The sequence below is a fragment of the Ictalurus furcatus genome, chromosome 16 (genome assembly GCF_023375685.1).
Source record: "Ictalurus furcatus strain D&B chromosome 16, Billie_1.0, whole genome shotgun sequence".
Taxonomy (NCBI): Eukaryota; Metazoa; Chordata; class Actinopteri; order Siluriformes; family Ictaluridae; genus Ictalurus; species Ictalurus furcatus.
In genome coordinates, this window is record NC_071270.1 from 22882782 (window position 1) to 22906499 (window position 23718).

Sequence of the window (23718 nt, forward strand, 5' to 3'; positions counted from 1 at the left end):
ATTAAGAGAAAAAAGGTGGTGAAAATAAGGCTAATAATCCGACATTAGCATGGCAGATTATCTCTGAAACGTTGTTTTGCATCAAATATTGTGAAATGAATGATTTGAGATGCTTTCGAGTTATTTATATTATCGGTAGCATTTGTAAAATCTCCGATGTGTCTGTTTTTCATTTCAGAGCTAATCGATAAACATTTTTTGAGGGGAAAAGAGTCTTCAAGCAGTAGTAAAAAAAAAACAACAGATGGACTTTAGAACACCATTTCAGTTAGTATGACGGAAACGTAACAGAAATTTAAACACAAATGATATACAAACAGTGTGAAGAAGACCCATTTTTTTCTGTACTGTACATTAAGCAGTCTAGTAAAGCAAACTCTCATTAGTGTAGCACAAACATTTACACTTCATATAGATTTGAATTTTAGCTGTGTTTGTTATGGATGAATGTACCAATGTTTCTTGAATAAATCTACATAAATGGGTAAAATGAGTAGATGAAAATGCTTGATACACAGTTCTTCCTTTTCAGCAGGAACAGTCGAGGCAAGATTTAGCAAACTGATCTTTAAGGATTTCGTTTGGATCCTTTGGATCCTGAAATCCTTAAAAGGATTTCCTCCAAACTCAGAGAGGAAAAGTATTTATTTCAGTAATTTTTTTTTTTTTTTTTTACCATATATGTATACTATTTTTGCTATTTAAGGAATAAAACACTTAGGGGTGCAATTGATATGAACTGGTCTGCTACAATGGCTTAGGACTGCAATTGCTATGATAGCTTTAAGACTGCAATTGCGACAAACAGTTCTGCACTCAAGTCTCCATCAGTGAACAGTGGATAACTTCAAAAACAAAATAAACTTCATGTTAAAACTATAATGAATTTCCTGGTTATACAATTGCACTATTTGACTATATAGTAGACAAGTATAGAGGGGAATTATTTATAATCGCACTATGCGATGTCACCCAGATGAGGATGGGTTCCCTTTTGAGTCTGGTTCCTTCCTCATACCGTCTCAGGGAATGATTCCTTCCCACCATCACCTCTGGCTTGTTCATTAGGGATAAATTCATAAATTTAAAATGTATATCCTGAATTTATATATTTTTCTAAAGCTTATTTGTGACAAATTCCATTGTTAAAAGCGCAATACAAATAAAATCAAACTGGAAATGAATTCAACTTTTTGTCAATTTATAGTTACATTTAAAAGTTGTGGAACGTCAGGGAAACAAGTTATCGCTTACATTATATCAGCTATAAACATTCCCTTACCAGTCTGAATATTTTTTTCTATCTTGAAGTTAATAAGATGAAAAGAAAAATTTAGTTTGTCATGTTACAGAGAAACTACACAGCAACAACTCCTCTCGTCACTGAAAACTTTGCTAAATATACACTACTACATGCGCTTCTTTAATCCGATTGCATTAATATAAACCTGTGATTTGCCTTCTGTGATTTGACTGAAAAATTCTGGTATCAACAGAAATAATGTAGACATAATAGGAATTTCTTACTGTTGAATACTGGTTTGTTTTCTGCCTGAAAGGTCACATGATATCCTGAGACACACAACCTCTCTTTTTACTGATGTTGAGCTTGTGCAGGCAGTGAGACATTCAGTGTGAGTTCATATGCTAGAAATAACCCCATACATAGCAGGCATTACTTTTTGCACAATTATCTTCTATGCAGATTAAAAATGTACATGGAATTTAAATAAGTGTATTAAAAATCGAAGGCCACTAGATGGCAGAAAAGAGCTTTGGATATTCAGCAACGAAAATGTTTCTGAGGAGAAATATTTCTGTATCTCTCTGGGAGAGATAATGGTTAACTGAAATGGCCTGTGATATAAATGTCGAGCTGTTTCTTCTGATATATCGCTCTGTCACTCAGGACACAAAGAAAACCTATTTGGAAAAATGGACAGGAAGTGTTGAGCAGAGGCAGAGAGAAGATCTGTCCATCCTTCATGCTGTGATGACATCTTAATGGCAGAAGAACCAACAACTAGAATTATACATCTCACACACACACACACACACACACACACACACACACACGTCTGTCCTTTCCCACAGCTGCCAGTGAATCCTAGCTCTGAAAGAGGAGAGAGTTCATGAGTCTTGTGAGAAAAAAGTGCCTGTAGTTCCCTATAATCTAAAAATACACTGTATTCCCAGATTCCCAAATTCCCAAATGTAGACCAAGTCTTGGGAAGCTGCTTGGTTTTGAACACTGGAGAATTTGAAGGATGACAGATGTGTAAGCTTTTCCTGAAAAAGAGCACACTAGTGCTAGAATTCCCACTCAAAGAGTAGGGGCAGTTTTGCTCTCTTGGTCAGGATGTCTGTGGCCACATCAGGACTTAATCTCATTCAAACTTTTTAGACCAGGGGTTTCCAATTCCACTGGAAAGAAATATCCGGTGAAATAGTGTATACTGGTGTAATTTGGGTCTCCAAACAATGCTTCACTTCGAACCCCAGGTCTTTAGAGCATTACACCATTCAGGAACATGACTTTCCATATTTAGAGTGGTAAAAATATGTTTGGATTGGGGCAGCAAAATAAACCATTCTGGGAAAAATGTGTGAAATGTGACATTGAAAAGAAACAGGTGCTGCAGCAAGTCACTGAAAATCTGGAAAGAATCAGTTAGGGTTCCTCTCCAGTAGAAGTTAGCTTCTCATCAAAAGAGGAACAGCTGAGATAAGTTTTCCAAAGACTTTCCAACGGGTCATCCAAGATTAGAAAATAAAGCCCCTTCTGAACAGCGGGATTTTAATAACTGACCTTTAATATCTAGATAAATCTACCACAAGTTTCACAATTACCTCATGTGGTTAGTGGTTTGTGATTAGCAGGTTTGCTTCACACCTCCAGGCTTGGGAGTTTGAATCCCGCCTCCGCCCTGTGTGTGCAGAACTTGCATATTCTCCCCATGCTTCAAGGGTTTCCTCTGGGTGTTTTGGGTTCCTCCCCCAGTCCAAAGACATGCGTTGTAGGCTGATTGGCATTTCCAAATTGTCCGTAGTGTGTGAATGTGTGTGATTGTGCCCTGCGATGGGTTGACACCTGGTGCAGGGTGTCCCCCGCCTCGTGCCCCAAGTTCCCTGGGATAAGCTCCAGGCTTCCCCACAACGCAGCATAGGATAAGCAGTACAGAAAATGGATGGATGGAACACTATTGTAAATGGTGCACTTATATAGCGCTTTTATCCAAAGCACTTTACAATGTGTCTCATTCACTCATTCATACACCAATGGTAGCAGAGCTTCCACGCAAGGCACTAGCTTGCCATCGGGAGCAACTTGCGGTTCAGTGTCTTGCCCAAGGACACGTCGGCATGTGGAGGCACTTGAGCCAGGAATCGAACCGTCAACCCTACGATTAGTGGACAACCCGCTCTACCACCTGAGCCACCGCCGCCCCACTAGCAAATTGCTTGTAGTGGTAGTATCTATCTATCTATCTATCTATAGATATATATATATATATATATATATATATATATATATATATATATATATATATATATATATATATATATATATATATATATATATATAGATATATATATATATATATATATATATATAGATAGATAGATAGATAGATAGATAGATAGATAGATAGATATAGATATATATATATAGATATATATAGATAGATAGATAGATAGATAGATAGAGAGAGAGAGAGAGTTTCTAAAACTAACTAGTTCAACATAAATTAAATTACACACTAATCAATGTGAAAACTGATTGTTTGATTTTACATGTTATATCATACTAGCAAATTAAGTGTGCACTTCCCAGAGGCACCAGCAATCTTTGTTACTTCCTCCCAGGCTTTATTTCTTTATAACATTTCTATATACATTTACTGAGAGGTTGTGTACAACAGGATATAAAAAAACTACAGTTATAAGTTTATCTTCCATTTTTGTGTGTCAACGTGTGAGTCTGTGGAACTGAAGAAACATCGGACCAGTTGCACCATAGGACTGTTCTGAGGAATCATGCGAGCTGATCGTTTGGATTCGTCACTTTACTATGTCATAGGCTACCTAATATGCACAGAGTGGAGAGAATCTCAATTCAAATGTCGCTTGTTGCACTGTTGCATCGTCGCTTGCCAATGTCACTAAATCGTGGCTCCGTGTCAGCTATGTACATAGGAAAAGAAATGGTCACCCGTCGCTTTGATGCCAGGTAGTGTGAACGTAGAGTAATAATGTCATAAACCTCCTAATCAAAAGAACTGCGCTCTTTGCTAAACTGAATTACATTACATTACATTATTGCATCACAAATTCGAGTCCAAACCACGCCCTATTCACTACATAGTGCACTTTGTAGGGAGTTTTGCCCTTTTAAATGGCATGTCTGGAAGCCTAACATGGTAAACTCACTAGAACTGTTTAGTGTTCAAATGATGGCTTGTACTGTCTACAGTAAAACAAATATTAGATTATTCAACCTATTTCTATTCATTTCCAGCTTTAAATTTTCTTATTGTTATTGTCAGATCATTTTGCTTCTTTCTAGAAATTAGCAAAATTAGCAAAATTATCTGCCAATAGAACAAAATTATTTCAGGCTTGATTAAAATGAGTAAAATATGTCCAGAAATAGGTGTAATAATCTTGTAGTAGGTTTACTATATGTACAAAGAAGCATGTTCCACAGTATCCACTGAAAAAGAGGTCCACTAGAAAGTATCATTACAATGGTTTTTCAGCTGAAACCTGCAACGTCACTTGTTCCGAAGGCCCCGGTGTCATGGAAACATTTGGAAATAGTTCACTTGCGCTAGCTTATTTATTTTGCTGGCTCAGCAGTTAGGGCTCTGGACTAGAGTCTTTTTCTCTCATCTTTTCAACTCAGTTTCAAGTGGCTTTGGATAGTAGCATCTGTCGAAGGAATGAATATAAATGCAAATATCATTCTAAACCTTAGTGCGCTAGGATGCATTTTTTTGCGTCGCTTGTCTTTCTGAGGCGTAATTAGTCTAAATTGCGTCGTCGTTTAAAGGGGACTAATGAGGGCATTTAGAGTCCAATCTGATTTGGACACAACCATATGCACAAGACAGGAAACGAGGGAATGAGAGATGGCCCATCTTCACACTCCCTCCTGAGGAATGATCCTGAAGTTATAGAAATATGCCATGTGTAAACATTCTGACATGCACCCACTCATTCACACACACACACACACACACACACACACACGCTCACTGCTCAAGTGCTTCATCTGCCTTACCATTTTCGTAACATAGTTGTGCACAATCCAAATGGACAAGATACAGAGTTGTGCACAAGCTCCGCTTTCTAAACAAAAAGCCTCATTAATCAATACTGTCGTATTTAATCTATTATAACACACTGCTGTCACATTTTATTTCTCATTCGGCCCTGTGACATCCAGTACGATGAGATTCAGTACAGTTCAGTGTGTGCTTATTGACTGAAAGCAGCTTGAACAGTAACACAGATGAGCGTATAACTGAGTCATCATCAGATGTAATTCAGAAGCTAAGATATTTAAGCATCATTCAGAAAACCATAGTCTTCGATGCGTAGGTGACATTGATTTCCAAATTTTGAAAGGCCTTTTATTCTTTAAGATATATAACAGCAGTGGAGAATTTCCCACCATTCAGCTCGACTGATAAAGAACCTTGGATGAATAAAGCACCATCTACCCTGTAATAAAACATGGTCCATGTCCTAGATATTTAAAATCACCCTGCAGGCTCAATATCTTTGCAGACACAAGCTGAAATCAATCTCTAAACCAGGGAGGCCTGAGTGGACGTGTAAATCACTCCAGACAGGATCAAAGACCGTCTGGTCTCCTTGTCCTGTCATATTGGAGCTATTTCCTGCATCTCCAGCTTCATGTGTAACCCCCAGCAGTGGGTTCATGACCAGCATCACCTTTTAAATGCACCATCACAGTTAGAGACTAAGGGATAGATTTACATCATGTTTTACACACATACACACACACACACACACACACACACACACACACACACACATGTATGTAATGTAGAGCAAAGGTGATGTCAAACTCAAAGTGCTCATAAAAACAGTACACTCTGTCTTAATGGTGTTTGTAATGTTGTACGACATTTCACATCATTTTTGCAGAGGTACTTGTAAAACAAAGACAAAGAACATCACTTTGAATGATGAGTTCGTTCAAATTGAAACGTAAACAACCTCCCCCTTAGACCAAACGCAGTCTATCGGTAATGGATGCTTATAGCTATCAGTTTAGCTTCATGCAAACTGCATGCCTAAATCATCACTTACTAACCTTAAAGGGCTGTGCCGAGTTCAGAAACTGGACAAAAGTAAAAAGTCACAAAGCTCTGTCTTCATTGAGACGGACAGATACAGAGGCCACACCTCCTTCACTGAGAGAGATACAGAGGCCACACCGACTTCACTGAGACAGATACAGAGGCCACACCTCCTTCACTGAGACAGATACAGAAGCCACACCTCCTTCACTGAGACAGATACATAGGCCACATCTTCTTCGCTGAGACAGATACAGAGGCCACACCTCCTTCACTGAGAGAGATACAGAGGCCACACCGACTTCACTGAGACAGATACAGAGGCCACACCTCCTTCACTGAGACAGATACAGAAGCCACACCTCCTTCACTGAGACAGATACATAGGCCACATCTTCTTCGCTGAGACAGATACAGAGGCCACACATCCTTCACTGAGACAGATACAGAAGCCACACCTCCTTCACTGAGACAGATTCAGAAGCCACACTTCTTTCACTGGAACTGAGTTGTTTACATGATTTATGAACAGGTCTTATTCTAAATATGAATATTCTGAGTGTGTGGTCCAACCTCCAGTTTTCTACATATTTCTATATTATACGTACAGTATATCACTGCACTGTATAATCATAACTTTGATAGAGGGAGGTTAGGAAGAGGTTCCAGCCTTAAACAGAGAAAAAAATTAATCCAACAGCTTCTGCACAAATAAACGTGATTGTTATGGTATGTCTAGTAAACATTTCTTGACACATCTTCCATTATGTCAACGATTTAAAGGGCACTACCAAAGTCACGTGTTACATTCTCCTCATAGCCATATGGTGAACACATCCTCCCTTATTTAGAGCAGAAACAGCACCCAGAACAGTTTTAGGTTCTTTCCACTAAACATGGTTGGACATTATCTAAATGTGGATACAGGAGCCTATCCAAATAAAGTGCTTCATAGTCCAGGGAACAAATGTATCAAGCCCGGAAACAGAACACACTCCTTCTCGGAAAGCACTACCTCAGCACAGAGGCTAAATAAGGCAGTGGAATCAGGGCCTATTTTCCAATCCTTGTTTTAATACACACTTGTTGACTTGCATTCTCCTCTATTCCTTTTCCACCATCTTACTTATCTGTCTCAAGTGAGGAGGCCTACAGCAAGTGTTACTACAGTGTCATTTTCATCTAAGTGAGTCTTATTCCTAACTGGTAGATATTCCCAACTGATTTGACTTGTTTTCACTTTCCACTGTTGTTACATCATCTACAATGGCAGCTATGAGCTAGCTAAATCAATAACCGACAAAATTAAGTAGCTTATCCTTGGCGTCCATATTTCCCAGAAAAAGTGTAATTACAACATTAATCGCTTTAAAAGCTGATCATATCGTGTGTTCACCTTCCGCTGTCGAAAGTATAAATTCACCACTTCATTTGAAACGCACCGCTATTCCTTAAAATGGTGTAGCTTAAATACTTTATCTACTCTGTTTGATAAAAAATAAAAAGGGTGTATCATCAGTAGTTGCTGAATGACTGCACAAAGGCCGGAAGCTGCATCCTGTTGCTTTGTGCTTCACACAGTAACAATGAGGCTGATGCAATACGAAGGCAGTGACTGAGGTCACATCACATTCAGAGGATTGTTACTGAATCTGGTAGAGACATCTCATGTAGTTATTCACACTGCTCACATAATAGTAGACTTTATTTATATAGAACCTAGAGAGAACAATTTGCATCTTCAGTTCACTACCGGCATGTTTTTGGGAGGTCGGAGGGAACCAGAGGACCAGGAGGAAACCCACACAGACACAAGAACATGTGGAGGGATCGTGTGAACCTCCACGCAGACAGTAACCCGAGCTCAGGATAGAAGAAAGGACCGTAGAGTTGTGATGCTTTGTATTGTCTAAAAGCACAAATTACAACTGAGAGCAAAATAAAATATTCACATAAGGTACATATAGTAAAGGTATTTAAAGCGTAAAGGCTAGGCTAGCCTGCTGCATATTTATTTTTCACTTTTATATCGCTAAACAAAAATGCAACAATCCAATATACTAGCTCCGGCTGTAACTTGGAGGTGTAGACTCGTAAAAACACTCATGTTGTGGTGTTCTTCACCTCCGCCTTTTAAAAATGACTTATAAAAAATATGAATGGTTTTAATTTCTTCCTTCATTAATTAATAGTGTACACAGTAATTCATTATCAAGTGTAAATACTGGTCCAATTCCTCAACAGCTTCTCAGAAGCAGTTGCCAAACCCAGCATTATGTCAACTTCCGTTTTCTTCTTTCAACCAGAACTTCTAGCAGGACCTCCAGTAAACACAATAACAATAGCAACTCATACACGCACACTCAGAAAACTGTGAACTGTTCTCACATAGTGCAGGAAACACACAATACAGTCTCTTACATGTGTAAAAAGTTAGTCATTTGTAATCATGGACATTTCAAAACTACAGAAGGAGGCTACCTATATAGATTTTGGGGCCCATGATGGACAGAACTGGCTCTCTGAGGAATACATTTACAAATGTAAGGTGTTAGGTGTCTCTGTCATAGTTTACTAGCTAACATAAGACAACTTCACAGACAGTGTATGTAACTTGTAGCCTAGCTTGATGGTTAACTATCTCACAGTCTTACAAGTAAGTAGCTAATGTAATACAAACAGAGTACATAACATACTAGCTATAATTAGCTAGCCACAAACTATCAAAAAATAATAATAATAAACAAACCTAGTAATAAAGGGTGATAAAACAGTAATAAACAGTAATAAAGGGTGATCTGGAAATCTGTAACATCTGTGTGTGTCTAGATACCTCTGCAGTGTGTTAAGGCAGATCAGAGGTGAGGTTTAATGCGCTAGAGGTTAAAAACTAACCTGAGCTGTGGAAGTGTCTCTGAGACATGGGAGCAAAAAATGTTTCGTGGGTTGAAAGGTCAAGTGATAAGTCGCAGCATGAGCTGAGGAAGTCACTAATCTCCAGGATAGTGTGTGAGCTAGCTAAGCTGAATAACACTGCCTGGAATAGAGTAGCTAAAAGTCTAAAGCTTGACACTGCCTGTTAGTTTGCCTTATTCTAAACATTTAAGAATTTTTCATTGATAACAAAACAGATGGTTGAAGTTAGAGACTGGAGAATGAGATGGCCATTGCAAGTATTTTTCTGGATTTTATGGTTCTCCAGTTGGTTAAGCATTTTTTTTTATTAAATAAGCACAAATGTAAAATACATGATTTTTAAAACAAAGAAATTTGGTTAATATGGTTGCTTCTCATTGTGTGGCACTTAGCGGATACCAGTGGATGTTCCGTATTAAATTGCCGGTAATGCTGAGTCACCACTAACCACACGAAGCTGTTTATAAAACTAGGTTATGATGGTGAAAACAGAAAACATTAGAGACTAGTAGGAATGTAGCCACTGTGAAAAAGAAGTATAATTTAATATAACAGTTTACTTGAATTATATGCAGAATGCTTCAAGTATATTGTTTCACTTTATACTTATCTTTTTACATACTACTTAATCTATTCCCATCTAGGAAACACACTCAGGTGTTGAGGTTCTTTCAATTGCATGCCCATGTGGTATACAGTAAAAGAGGACCTCTTGGGCTAATCTTGTGTGGAAAAGGAACAATATAGAGCAACAAAAAGTAAGTAAGAAAAATGCCTACACAAGGGAGAGGAAGACTAGTACCAGGACAAGGGAGATGAGTGGGACAAGGGCAAGGGTGAGGAATGCCTGGACAAGAACAACGTAGTAGAGAGGAGTTAGAATGCGTGGTGGCACTCAAAGAAGGGCCAGAGCTAGGGTACCTGATGAAATAAGAGCTACTATCATAGACCATGTCATAAACCACAGGCTATCATACAGGGAGGCTGGTGAACGAGAATAACCAAATCTCAGCCGGGACACAATGGCATCCTTATTCTGGGTTTGTCAAGAAGTCAACAGGTATGATATTGTATAAGGGCTCCTCTCACTGCAAAGTATAAATACAGTAATTTTACCATGTATTACTGTACAGTGACTGTTCCACCAAGGCATTTGAAATTCTGGGGGGGGGGGGGGGGGGGGGGTGACGACACATGGTCACATATATATAATTTTCCACTGCAAGGACAATCAGCTGTCCTTCCTGACTCCCTGCAGCACTGTCTTAAGCATCTTACATTACAGACATTGTAGTTTAATGCTCTGGCCAGATCTGCAGTACTCATACCTCCCTGCCACAGGCCTATAGCATGTTCACACAGGTGAGCAGGCACCATAAGCATCTTCTGGTGTTTTTCCTGATTCAGTAGAAAGGTCTCTTCAGTGTCCTAAAAGAGATAGTAACTGACCAATTGCCTACTGGCTGTAAATGGTTCGCATATTAAAGACTGTTCCACAGGTGCATGTGCAATAATTGTTTATGATTCATTGAGTAATACAAAGTAATTACAAATCTCTCATTTGTAAGTCACTTTGGATAAAAGCATCTGCTAAGTGAATAAATGTAAAAATGAACATTGTTTAAACCCTTTCTAATAAAGATCTATATAGCTTATGTGGATTTTACAAAAATATCTTAATACAGGCTCCTGAAAAAGGAAGACATTCTTGTTTTTGCTGAGTATATACACACACACTTAATAAAACCCCATATAAGTATCATGGCCCAACTAGAACAATGCAAAGCAGTCAAAAGCAATGCTTAATAAGCATGACAACAGTTTATATTAACTGATCATTAAGGACCTAAACCACAAGTTCAGCTTTTTAAAATTAAGAACTTGCTTGTAAAGTAATATGGTATGTTTGTGTTGGATAGTGTCATAGGGGAAGTTTTGAAGCAACACTGGCTTGGTTTTGGCAGATTAGCAATCCTGCTACTGACCAAATGGTTGCAAGTAGTCATTAGATACAGTCAAAAACATGAATATGTAATGTGTGATCTGATCACATAAATTGGATATTAAGATAAAGTCTGGACTATTGCCAGTTCTCAACACATTTCAAAAGTTGTTTGGTTTTTTTGTTTTAAGTATTTATATGCAGTTAACAGAACCAATTATTTTTATAACCAAAACCACACTGAACAGGAGGATGTAAAATAAGACAGCAAAAAATGGAGTACAAGTATGCTTTAATAGATCATTTAGACAGACAAGCCAGGCATTTTATTATAAAGCACTAATTAGACACTGCTTTACCATCAAGTTGAACACTGCAGCAATCCTTTGAGATGTAACCTGGAAGTCATGAATAAGGTTTCAAGGGAAGGTTTGACCCACTGAGCTTTTACTACCAGGAAAGCTTGGGGAAATCATGGAAGATGAGTCCCTGAACACAGTCTTTTTACAAGATTGCTGACCCAACTCCAGAGGAGGAACCAGCTGATTGAAGGCCCCCAGTTGCTGGACATTTTGACTATTCTGAGAGAGCTGCCAACAAGCCCATGAGACAAACTATGACTTTGAGGAGCACTGTAGGCACTTGAAGCGTCAGTGTTGGAGCCATTGGATGTTATGGTGCTTCCAGGGGCCTGCTGGTTCACAGTTAAGGTAGGGGCAGAGCTCAGCCATTGTACATCTTGCTGTGTAAGCAAACCATCAAAGATTGGAAAGCCCACGAGATGACTCATAGGCAGTTGCACTTTGGCTTTCGGAACCAGTGTAGGAACTTGATAGACTGGAGGTGGAGGAACCATTAGCTGTCGTGGCACCTTCAGTTGTCTGCTGATTTTTTCCTTGCTGTGTTTGGAAGCTACCATAGGGGCCAGAAAATCCTTGAGACAGCCCATAGACAGTTGAGCCTTGGCTTTGAGAACCACTGTAGGAGCTTGAAGTACTAGATGTAGAACCACTGGACACTGCACTCTCAGGCCTGCTGGGTTACAGTTAATGCAGGGGCAGAGCTCAGTTGATTTGTGCCTTGCTGTGTTTGGAAGCTACCATACTGGCTGGAAGGTCCTTGAGAAAGGCCATAGACATTTGAGCCTCGGCTTTGTAAAGCAATGTTCTGTCTTTGGAAAGCATGAACACCTTGGAATACTGGCTTGTATTGACCAAAAGAGCCATTTGTCAGGGCTTCAGATGAAGATAAGCCCATCCATGAAGCCATGCTTGTTCGCAAAGCTCCAGCATGGGTTTTACTTTCATCCCTCAAGGCTGTGGAAATTTGGGCTCCATCAGGAAAGGACGCAGTTTCCTGCAGCTGATCCAGAGATGTCTTGCAATCAACACCATAACAATCCTGTGCAGGCCTTTTACTCCACACTTGTTAGAAGAAAAATAATTTGAGGGTCATACATAGACACACAATTTAAGAACATCAACACAAGATAACAGACACTGCTCTAAGCGCTATAATAGCTTACCTCCAATTGCCCTTACATCTGTTAGGTGAAGTAAAGCAACGAACAGCAACCAGAGCCTACAAAATAGCATTTAAAAAAATAATAAAATCATAAACAAACCCATCTTATGTCAAGGAAAAAAAATAACACTGCAAAAAGTTCACTTTCCGTTACCTTGTGCAACCCCACATAATGACTCAACTGATGACTGCCAGAAGGCTTCAGGCCTACCGTTATATCACTTCACCACTGACTTCTAGAACCTCAAAGCACAAAGAGTGCAAAAGCTCAAAGCCTGCCATTTTAAACCACTAATTCAAGTCAGCTGACCAAGTTTACCTACTCACATATCACATGACTCATTATTCCAAGTCCTTTTCTTCAGGTGTGAAAGTACTGATTGGTCTTGTGTGCATGCACAAAGCAGAATGTTAATGAAAATATATGCTGTACAAAACACTGATGATCATATTGCTTAGTAAATATTGGAATTCTGCCTCATGAACTTCATTCAAGAGACAAAAAGCCGTTTTATAAACAGTATCCATATATTATATGTCTTGGTTTGTCAAGACAAAATGACAGTTAAGTTTCACTTGTTGTGTTACTTCAGATACCAAAATGCTTTGCAAAATGCTATTCAACACTTGAAATGACATAGGATCAAGTTCTTTAAAAGTATTTAAAAAATTGTCATAGCAATCGTACAAAACTATAATGGGGCAATTAGTTTTTCACATTGGTGATACGTGCTGGATAACTTTTTTTGCTTCAATAAAATAAATAAATAAATAAACCGTATTGTGTGTTTACTCGGGTTGCCTTGATTTATGTTGTATTTTGTTTGAAGATCTAAAACTATTTAGTATGAGATATACACAAAAACAGAAGAAATCATCAGCCCTGTATATAAAGTGTAGTTCCAATATATTCCAAGAACAAATTAGTATATAAAAAGTGGTGCCAAAATAACACCTTAAGTATATAACCATTTCAGCACTACTTACTTTAAGTATACTTTTTTTTCACAAGGGAAAGCTATGATATAAACTCGTGTATGATACCCACCCAACACAATACAGTATCTTGGTATCTGCTGCCAACCTAGAAATTTAAACCTGTAGCAGTGATTTATTGAAGGAGAAACTGCTAGAATTGCTTAAATAAGCATGTGAATAAGAACAGTTTAGTTTTCAAAATTTGTACTTTATCAACTACTGTAACTGACTCTGTTTTCTATTTCAAATGTGAGCTGTGCTTATAATGTTAATATATATTGTTAATGGTATAACTTAACTCAAAATATGGTAAAAACGATACTCTCACAGCTCTCAGTCAGACGTTTGTAACATGTGTTTTTTATCCCCCTCACCCCGACCTGTCAAACAACCACAGAATCAGAAATATATACTCCACTTTTCAGCTGTCCATCAGTCCATCGGTAGGACAAAATGAGATCTGTGTTTAACTGCAGAAACGTGGCTCAGACATCACAGTTTGCAGTTGTATAATAACACTCAATTATCCAAACACAACGAGCGTAAGCTACACCTCTGTCATCCATCCCACAAGTCACGAAGATCGCTTTTAGCGCAATCTAATTTGTTCCAAATCACACACAAATACAGAGTCACATGCTGCTAAACAAGTGGGCAACAAAGTCAAAGACATAAATAAACCCTAGCGGCATTAAAATTCCTCGGAGATGACAACCGGCATTGTACACCACTATGCATTAACCTCAATGACATTGTGAAATTCGATTAAAGTTTGCATTAGTCCGAGTACAGTGAATTACAACATTTCTCCAATTCTCTGAAGCTCTACTAGGACAACAAATAATTTAATGTTCTTTCGGAGTCGAACAGCACTGGTGAATAATGCAGGCCTTCCGAGGTGAGCCACGTAGGTGAGAAAATCACCAGGATTGAATTCCACAAACTAAATCAAATCCAGCATTGAGAATTTCAATTAACACCAATGCAAGAGTCTGACACCCACATCACACAAAGAAACCAAATCCCAGCAGTCTGGCATTCTTCAACAGAGAGCAACATTACTACATTACCACATAGACTGACCAACATTAACCATCACACACCAGCATTTTCAAACACCAGCATCCTTCAGCAAACACTGACTTTTGCCAAAAAACACCAAATCACACTAATTCTCCACCGAACACTCAACATGACCATCAAACACCAAAAACTAGAAAAAGTCAATAATACTGTCAAACAAAAACACACATCAAGCACCAAGATTCACCAACATTCTCCAACAAACACCAATACACAGCAGCATTTTCCCACCTTCTCTGACAGTAACATTTGTATTCAAACATCAGCATTGTTTATCAACCAGTAAGGCTATGTTGACATTTGACTTTATCATAGAGGAAGACGTTGTAGACAGTATCATGCCAAGACAAGACACACTCCCCAAAAAACAAACTAATGTGGTGACCGTGTTCACTGGTGAATGCTGGTGTTAAATGATGATGATTGTTAGATGAAAAATATTGGTGTGTGATGAAGAATGTGGGAGTTAAATATGTTGGTGTTTAGTTGTGACTGTTAGTCTTTGATGATGAGTGTTAGTGTTTTCTGGTAAATGTTCATGTTTGATGGTGAGTGCTAGTGTGTGATGGACATTGTTAGTGTTTGATGGTGAATGTTTATTTTTGATGGTAATGCATGATGGTGAATGTTATTGTTTGGTGGTGAATGTTACAGTTTGGTGGTGAATGTTAGTGTTTGGTGGTGAATGTTAGTGTTTGATGTTAATGCATGATTGTGAATGTTATTGTTTGGTGGTGAATGTTAGTGTTTGGTGGTGAATGTTAGAGTTTGGTGGTGAAAGTTAGTGTTTGGTGGTTAATGTTAGAGTTTGGTGGTGAAATTTAGTGTTTGGTGGTTAATGTTAGAGTTTGGTGGTGAATGTTGTTGTTTGGTGGTTAATGTTAGTGTTTGATGGTGAAAGTTAGTGTTTGGTGGTGAATGCTAGTGTTTGATGGTGAATGGTAGTGTCTGGTGGTGAAAATTAGTCTTTGATGGTGAATGTTTATGTTTAATGGTGAATGGTTGTGTTTGATGGTGAGTTTTCATGTTTAATGGTGAATGGTAGTGTTTGATGGTAAATGTTAGTGTCTGATGGTCAATGTTAGTGATTAATAGTGAGTGAAAGTTAGTGTTTATTAGTGAAAGTGTTTGGTGGTGAATGTTCATGTTTAATGGTGAATGGTAGTGTTTGGTGGTGAATGTTACTGTTTGGTGGTGAACATTCATGTTTAATGGTGGATGTTAATGTTTGGTGGTGAAAGTTAGTGTTTGATGGTGAATGTTTATGTTTATTGGTTAATGTTAGTGTTTGGTGGTGAATGTTAGTGATTAATAGAGTGAAAGTTAGTGTTTAATGGTGAATGGTAGTGTTTGGTGGTGAATGTTACTGTTTGGTGGTAAACATTCATGTTTAATGGTGAATGTTAGTGTTGGATGGTCAGTGTTAGTGTTTGATGGTGAATGTTCATGTTTGGTGATGAATGTTGGTGTTTGTAGGAGAATATTTGTGTTTGTGAAAGTTGGTGAATTAATGGGGAATGTTGGTATTTAAATATGGTGAAAATGGTTGGTTAGTGTTTGTTGGTGAATGTTTGTGTTTGATGCAGAATATTAGGGTTTGGTGGGAAATTTTGGTCTCAGATGGTGGTGTTTGAATGGTAGTTTTGATGGTGAATGTTAGTTTGGTGATGAATGTTCATGTTTAATAGTGAATGGCAGTGTTTGACGGTGAATGTTGCTGTTTGTTAGAGAATATTGGTGCTTGATGGTGACTGTGTTTGATGCCTTATGTTGGTGTTTGATGGTGTATATTAGTCTTTGGTGCTAAATGGTGGTATTTGATTATGGTCATTAGTGTTTGTTGGTGAGTGTTGGTATTTGATTATGGTCATTAGTGTTTGTTGATGAGTGTTGGTATTTGATTATGGTCATTAGTGTTTGTTGGTGAGTGTTGGTATTTGATTATGGTCATTAGTGTTTGTTGGTGAGTGTTGGTATTTGATTATGGTCATTAGTGTTTGTTGGTGAGTGTTGGTATTTGACGTTGATTTATTAGTGTTTAATAGTGACTGTGTTTAATGTTAAATGACCCAAAAAATCCATTGCCAACTATAATACAAAGTCACTACTCAACAACATATGAGATTATTCAAGCGCATGCCACATTTAAGGTCTAGTAGATTAAGCAATCTACTGAGCTTTGCCTCTCACCTTTGGAGCAATGTCAAGAAAAAAAACTCACATTAAAATACTTTATGTACTCACCATGAAACTGAAAGTTTTGTCTTGTTCAAGTGCCTTTGACCAAATTATCTCTCATCATCATGGTCTTTGCATTTGATTCATCTTGCAAACTATTTCCTGTTTATTCTGTCCTGATGAAGAATCCCAGTAAACACAGACTCAGTAATCATGCTTCTTTGATTCAATAAATTCTCGTAAACTTTGCCGTCTACAGAAATCCAGCAGTTATGTTCTGACATGTCTTTGTCATACCTTTCGAATCCTCAAAGGTAAAAAAAGAAACCCAGAAATAGACAGTGCTCATGAGTTTAAAGAAAGCACAGACACCACTCCTGAGATGACTAAACAGATTATTTTGTCGTGGGACGACTTCCTGTATACCATCTCCCATCTTACACATTCACATTAAGAGTGGTTTATTATTTTAACTCAGTCAGCAGCACGGCTCAGCGGCCTGGTGAAGAAGTAGACAGAACAGCTTAAAAGCACTATTTTGAAAATCAGATCATGGGAGGGAAAGCTTGATGTGTCCAAAACAAGCAAACACACCAGTTGCAAGCGTGCAACTGTTGCAACTGTGTCAATAGAAATTGTTTGTCGTCAAGAGCCTGCAAGGATTTTACAGATTTATCAAACAATTAAAAGCTAGGTATTCGTGGATTTGAGAATCAACCAGGTGTTTTGACAAATGACGTTTTCACTTGATCGTAGCTGCTAATTATGTTCTATAAATTATGCATATTTCATGTTTTCCCTACTGGTGACAAGAGATTGTGAACATAGAAAAAAATTATAGTTAGAAGATTTGAAACCAGCAGTAGTTCCTACTCATCACAGGATAAAGGTATTGATTTGCAGTGACTCTTCCAGCTAAATAAAATAAATGCCACACAGAGTAACAGAGCAACTGGTCCTTACTTTAATTTGTTACCTGTTTATACAGTTTCTACAGTATACTACCTGTGAAACTGCACAGAATCTGACAGGATAAATCCAGGTGACAGTATAAAATGCTTTAGTTCTGTCTTTCTGTATCAATCAGTATGACGAAGTCAATGGAAACCTTTTCTCGGCAGGTCCATTTGTATGTTTAGAAGCTGACTTCCTCTGGTATGTGTTTGGAGATGTGTTTTGAAGCCTAGCCGTTCTTCACAGAAGTCTCATTCCTGTTGATCTCCTGTTTACATCCTTCTTTTATTAGTTTCTATTCCCTGATCACATGCCTGATTTTGGGCGGCTATTTTTATTAGTCTATTTACGCTCAAGTTAATCTGTGTATTGTCATGTTCTTGCACCACCAGGCAAAAAAAAAAAAAAGTAAACAACTACTACTGAAGCACTTCAGTACTAATTCTTTCTTTTAAAAAGCATTTTACAAAAAGTGCTATTGACAGAATTCAACAACTGACCCTAGAGATCTTTTAAAAGTGATTTTTGAGTAAACAGGTTTTCTGTTTTTTTTCCCCCCCTTATCTTTGGTAATAAAACTTGTGCTATAGATGCAGAAGTTAGAGATTCGATTAACGATGCTGAAGTATTCCATTAACTTGTTTTATTAGAATTGTTTCAACAGTCGTTCCCTCACAAGCCTCTGTTTATCTCAACCACAACAAAAACCGCATCTTGTCATGGTCAAATGAGAAACCAGAAAGTGTAAAGTCCTCTGATCTAGAGACTTTTCTCTGACACTGGAGACTCCTTCCATCCATCCATTCATCCATCCATTTAGGAAGCCTGAAGAGTATCCCAGGGGACTTGGGGCACAAGTTGGGGGACACCCTGGACAAGGTCCCAACCCATTGCACACTATGGGCAATTCAGTGATGCCAATCAGCCTACACTGCATGTCTTTGTACTGGGGGAGGAAACATGAGTACCCGGAGGAAACCCCCGAGGCACGGGCAGAGCATGCGAACTTCATGCACACAGGACGGAGGCGGGATTTGAACCCTCAACTCTGGAGATGCGAGACAAATGTGCTAACTACTAAGCGACCATACCTCCCCATGACTCCGTCCAAAAATGCTAAATAAACATATAGTTACAACTTTCCATACAAGCTCCTGTGTACTGTAGAATGTTACTTTAGAAAAGATAATGCATTATAACAAGGTATAATATAATACCTTCTTACACTTTTAATGATAACCTCTCTTTCTTTGTCAGATGGGTGTGTCCTCCATAAAAAAAATGGGGAGAAGTAAGAGGATAATGCTAATCACAGACTTCCTGGAGTGCACTCCTTGGGTGATTAGGACTGGAAGACACAGGAAGCTCGAATGTAAACAGTCTCTCGTAGGCAGTTCCTGAGATGTTCAGATACATTGTTTTGTGTGTGTGTGTGTGTGTGTGTGTGTGTGTGTGTGACACAAAGGGAAGAGATAAACATTAATCCTGTACACTTTATATGACATTACTCTTAACTCTCCTGTTCCCTACACGCATCATACTATCTCATTATATTTACGGTAACAGAGCTATAACTTTTTTCAAGAATACACAACACAGTTCAAATGTCCACCTTAAACCAAATGTCCTCACTCATCTAGGACATTGCTGCGCGACATTCTATAATTTTTCAGGCAAGCTATGAGGATTATGTAGCTAACAAGTAATGGAGGTCTGTCGCATGCTCACCCAAAATAATTCCGACTATATCTAGTTCTTCAGTGAAAACTTCAGCGAATGTGGTTTAGCACAGGGTTCTCAAATGTTTTTTTTTTGTTTGTTTTTTTGTATCCAGGGACCCTTTTAACTGTAAGTATGGATTTATTTCATGAACATTATCAAAAATGTTCAAATAATATAGCGTGACAGAGCTTTCTATTCATGAACATTCCACTGAACATATTAGAGCTCATTAGAGCTTGGTGCTTGGACCCCTAAATATATAACTTTGATAAAGTGGGTTGTGATTTCCACTACTGTAACAAAATAAAATCACAGACCCCTTGGTTATGCTTCATGGACGCACTGGACCCAACTCTGAGAACCACTGGTTTAGCATACAGTGGGACTTATTGTCATCTATAAACATGAATTAACAGTGTAATATTAAACTCGTTTTATATAGTATTATAGAGTGACCATCTTGGACAACTGACATAATTTCAGTGAAGCTCACCTCCACCGTCTGCAATACAATTCCTAAAGCTGAAAATTATGCAGATGATAATACAGATGTTTACATATAGTCCACAAGACACAATAATAACTGAATTTACACAAATGAACCAGTTCAGAAGTTTACACACGCTTGATTCTTAATACTGTGTTTCGTTACCTGGATGATCAACGACTGTGTCTATGTTTTGTGAGAGTTGTTCACGAGTCCCTTGTTTGTCCTGAGCAGTTAAACTGCCCATTGTTATTCAGAAAAATCCTCCAGGTCCTGCACATTTTGCATATTTGACTCCTTTCCAACAGCGGCTATATGATGTTGAGATCCATCTTTTCACACTGAGGACACGCTGAGGGACTCGTACACGACTATTACAAAAGATGCAAACGTTCACTGATGCCCAAGAAGGCAACACGATACGTTAAGAGGCAAGGGGGTGTAAACTTTTGAACAGGATGATCGGTGTAAAATGTTTTGGGGTTTTTTTTGTCTTCTGGGAAACATGGAACTATCTTATTTAGCTTCTGAAGGGAAGAACTCAATGAAAAAACTATTTACACCGATCATCCTGTTTAAAAGTTTGCACCCCCCCCCCTTTCCTGGCTCTTAATGAATGTCAGAGCTGCTGTTAGAGAAAATTAATCAACATCAAAAGTGAAAAATAATTTTGCCCCTGAAGACTTAAACACCTGAGCACTAAACACATGGAAGGCAGATCTCCTTGTTCAAATAAGTGATGGTGTGAGAAGCTGCTGGAGAAGGGGGCCTCCATAGGGGTCTGTGTCAAAATAACAAATTACTTCAAGTGACCGAGAAGCAGATTGGTATCAAGCATTCACCCCTTCATGTGGTAATGTTTAACACACCGCTGCTATCACTTAACTTCAAAACATGTGTTTGACAGTGATGTGATGTGTTTAGGTCAAAGTTGTGTCAGGACACAGGTCAAAACTACTGACACTAGCATATTTTTTTAAGTGCCATGTTACACAATATCAACCCTACATTTCAGACTATACAAACTTTTCATAAGAGTGTTGAATTACCACGTAGCCCATAGTGTTTATTTAAAATCAGAAAAACACATGTGTTTTCAGACATACTGTATAAGGCGTCTGGTATGTTTGTTTCTTTAGATTTGCTCTAGTGCTACTATGTTGCTAACAAGTAAGTCCGGTTAATAGCTACCAGTTAAGTATTGTGCAAACTGCTTGCCGAAATGCAACCTGGGATGAATGTGCTTTATCACATGGACACCCAGATAGCACATATACAGTACGTACACTGGTACACCTTGCACAAGTTTACACCTCGGTGACCCTCAGTCATGTCAGCAAAATGTGGTGCATTCCAGACATTTCGAGTGACAATACCACAAATCTGATTCTAAATATTTTTACTAAATTAAAGTAGCAGCTGTTCTTTTTATTTCAAAGTCGTTGTTTTTTTTCTTTTTAGAATTCATTTCATCGGTCCACATTTTCAGTTGACTTTCAATTTTCTTGGTTTAGTTTTTTTCCCCCTTAAACTGAACTGACCTCACTTAAACATTTTTTCAGGGATTGTATTTAGTACGATTCACAAAATTTTTATTTCACATGACATCCAGAGCAGCATGGTACTGCAGAGCGTAGCATTGCCCGCTCTTAGTTTCAGGGTCCCTGGATTAGTCCTGAGCTCGGGTTACAGTCTACATGGTTTCCTTTGCGTTCCTCCCACTGTACAAAAACATACAAGCAGGTGGATTGGCTACTCTAAATTGCCCCTAGGGGTAAATGTGTGTATATGTTGCTCTGTGATGGACTTGTATCCAATTAAGGGTGTATTCCTGTCTTACACCTAGCATTCCTGTGATAGGTGTCAGATCCATGGAGACCCTAACCATTCATCCACCCATCCATCCATTTCCATACCGCTTATCCTACACAGGGTCACAGGGAGCCTGGAGCCTATCCTTCACGCAATCTGTGAACAATCAACGACCGACGCTTAGTAGAACCTACTCAGCGTGGCTCAAGGTCCCTTTCAAGAACATTCAAACTAGCTGTTCCTCAATGGTGGAATGAACTTCAATCCGGACCGCAGAATCTCTCACCATCTTCAAAAAACAGCTAAAGACCCACCTCTTCCGTGAACACCTAACCAACCCATACAAAAAATGATAATAATAATAAAATGAAATTACTCTGGCACTTACACCTCTACCCTGCGTACTTTGCTTCTTCTGGAACTCAGTTAATGGATCTTGTATGGTAGCACTACTTGTATTGTTCTCTGCTTGATATATCGCTTTGCTTGTATTTTCTCATTTGTAAGTCGCTTTGGATAAAAGCATCTGCTAAATGAATAAATGTAAATGTAATGTAATGTAATCCCAGGGGCTCAGGGTACAAGGTGGAGGACACCCTGGACGTGCTGCCAACCCATCACAGGACCCAATCACGCACACATTCACACATTACGGACAATTTGGAAATGCCAATCAGCCTACCACGCATGTCTTTGGAGGGGAGGAAGAAACCGGAGTACAGGGAGGAACCCCCCCCCCCACCCCCCCCAAAAAAACATGCAGAGAACATACAAGCTCCGCGCATGTTGGGCGGAGCCAGGAGTTTGAACCCCCTACCCTGTAGGTGCATGGCAGTCATTCTAATCAATCGCGCTCCCCAGACCCTAACCAGGATAAAAACCAATATAAAACAGACCAGGATAAATGATATCCATGTTTGCAGCTGATTTTAAACACTTAGCTATATTTATAGTTGGTTCTCTGTGTCTCAGCACACTACAAATCTTCTCCTTAATGCACTCCATTCACTTTTGCAAGTACTTCTTGCAAAACCAGAGGGCGATACCGACCCGAAAGGGGTACTGTATTTACCCCAAGCGCAAATAAGATAGTGGGGAAAAAGCAAGCTGCATTTTTCAGTAGTACACACACACACACGCACGCACACACACACAAAGCCCGCTGCTGCTGCGCTCTGACACGCACTCGCGCTGTATACCGGGAAACAGCTTTAGGCGCGCGAGACGATACGAGAAGCACGAGACAGCTCGAAATGCGCTCTGGAGAGCAATGGTTAAGGCTCGCGGCACTGCTCGGTAAGTCAAGCGTAAATCTATGTACGTATTTTCCTTCGTCAATTCTTTTGCGAGGTGTCCGTGAGCGCTTTTCCAAAAAAAAAAAAAAGAAAGAAAGAAAAAAGAAAAAAGAAAGAAAGAACCGGCATCTCTGCTGCATCGCACGCGCGACTTGTGCACAAGTGACTATTCTAATGCATTAATAATGAATCCATAACATTAAGTGCGTGCACTTTAAGTGGTCAAAGTTGTTTGGTGCTTTTTATTCAGTATAGTTCTCCCAAAGACTTCATTACGCACAGCTTTGGAGAAGCCGGGGTTGTTTGTTTGCTTGTTTTTTGTATAATTTGTTTGTTTGATTGTTCGTTTTAATTGTAGTTTGGTCTTGCACGTGCTTTGCACTATTTTTTTCTTCGCATTAACTACTGTAATGAGAAAGCTGGACAGTATCACTATGAATATCACTATGTATATGTGTTAGATGGTGTATTTATTATGTGCTACACCTGACTTTT

The 23718-nt window shown here is 38.8% G+C and overlaps 1 protein-coding gene across 1 annotated transcript in view; it reads left to right on the forward strand.

Annotated features, from left to right (window-relative positions):
• Positions 1-23103: 23103 nt before the first annotated feature.
• Positions 23104-23718, forward strand: part of itga1 (integrin, alpha 1) — a 69960-nt gene continuing 69345 nt past the window's right edge. The window contains exon 1 of the mRNA XM_053646267.1: positions 23104-23224. Within this exon, the coding sequence (XP_053502242.1) occupies positions 23182-23224 (43 nt within the window). The 5' untranslated portion in view covers positions 23104-23181. The remainder of the gene's footprint in view (positions 23225-23718) is intronic.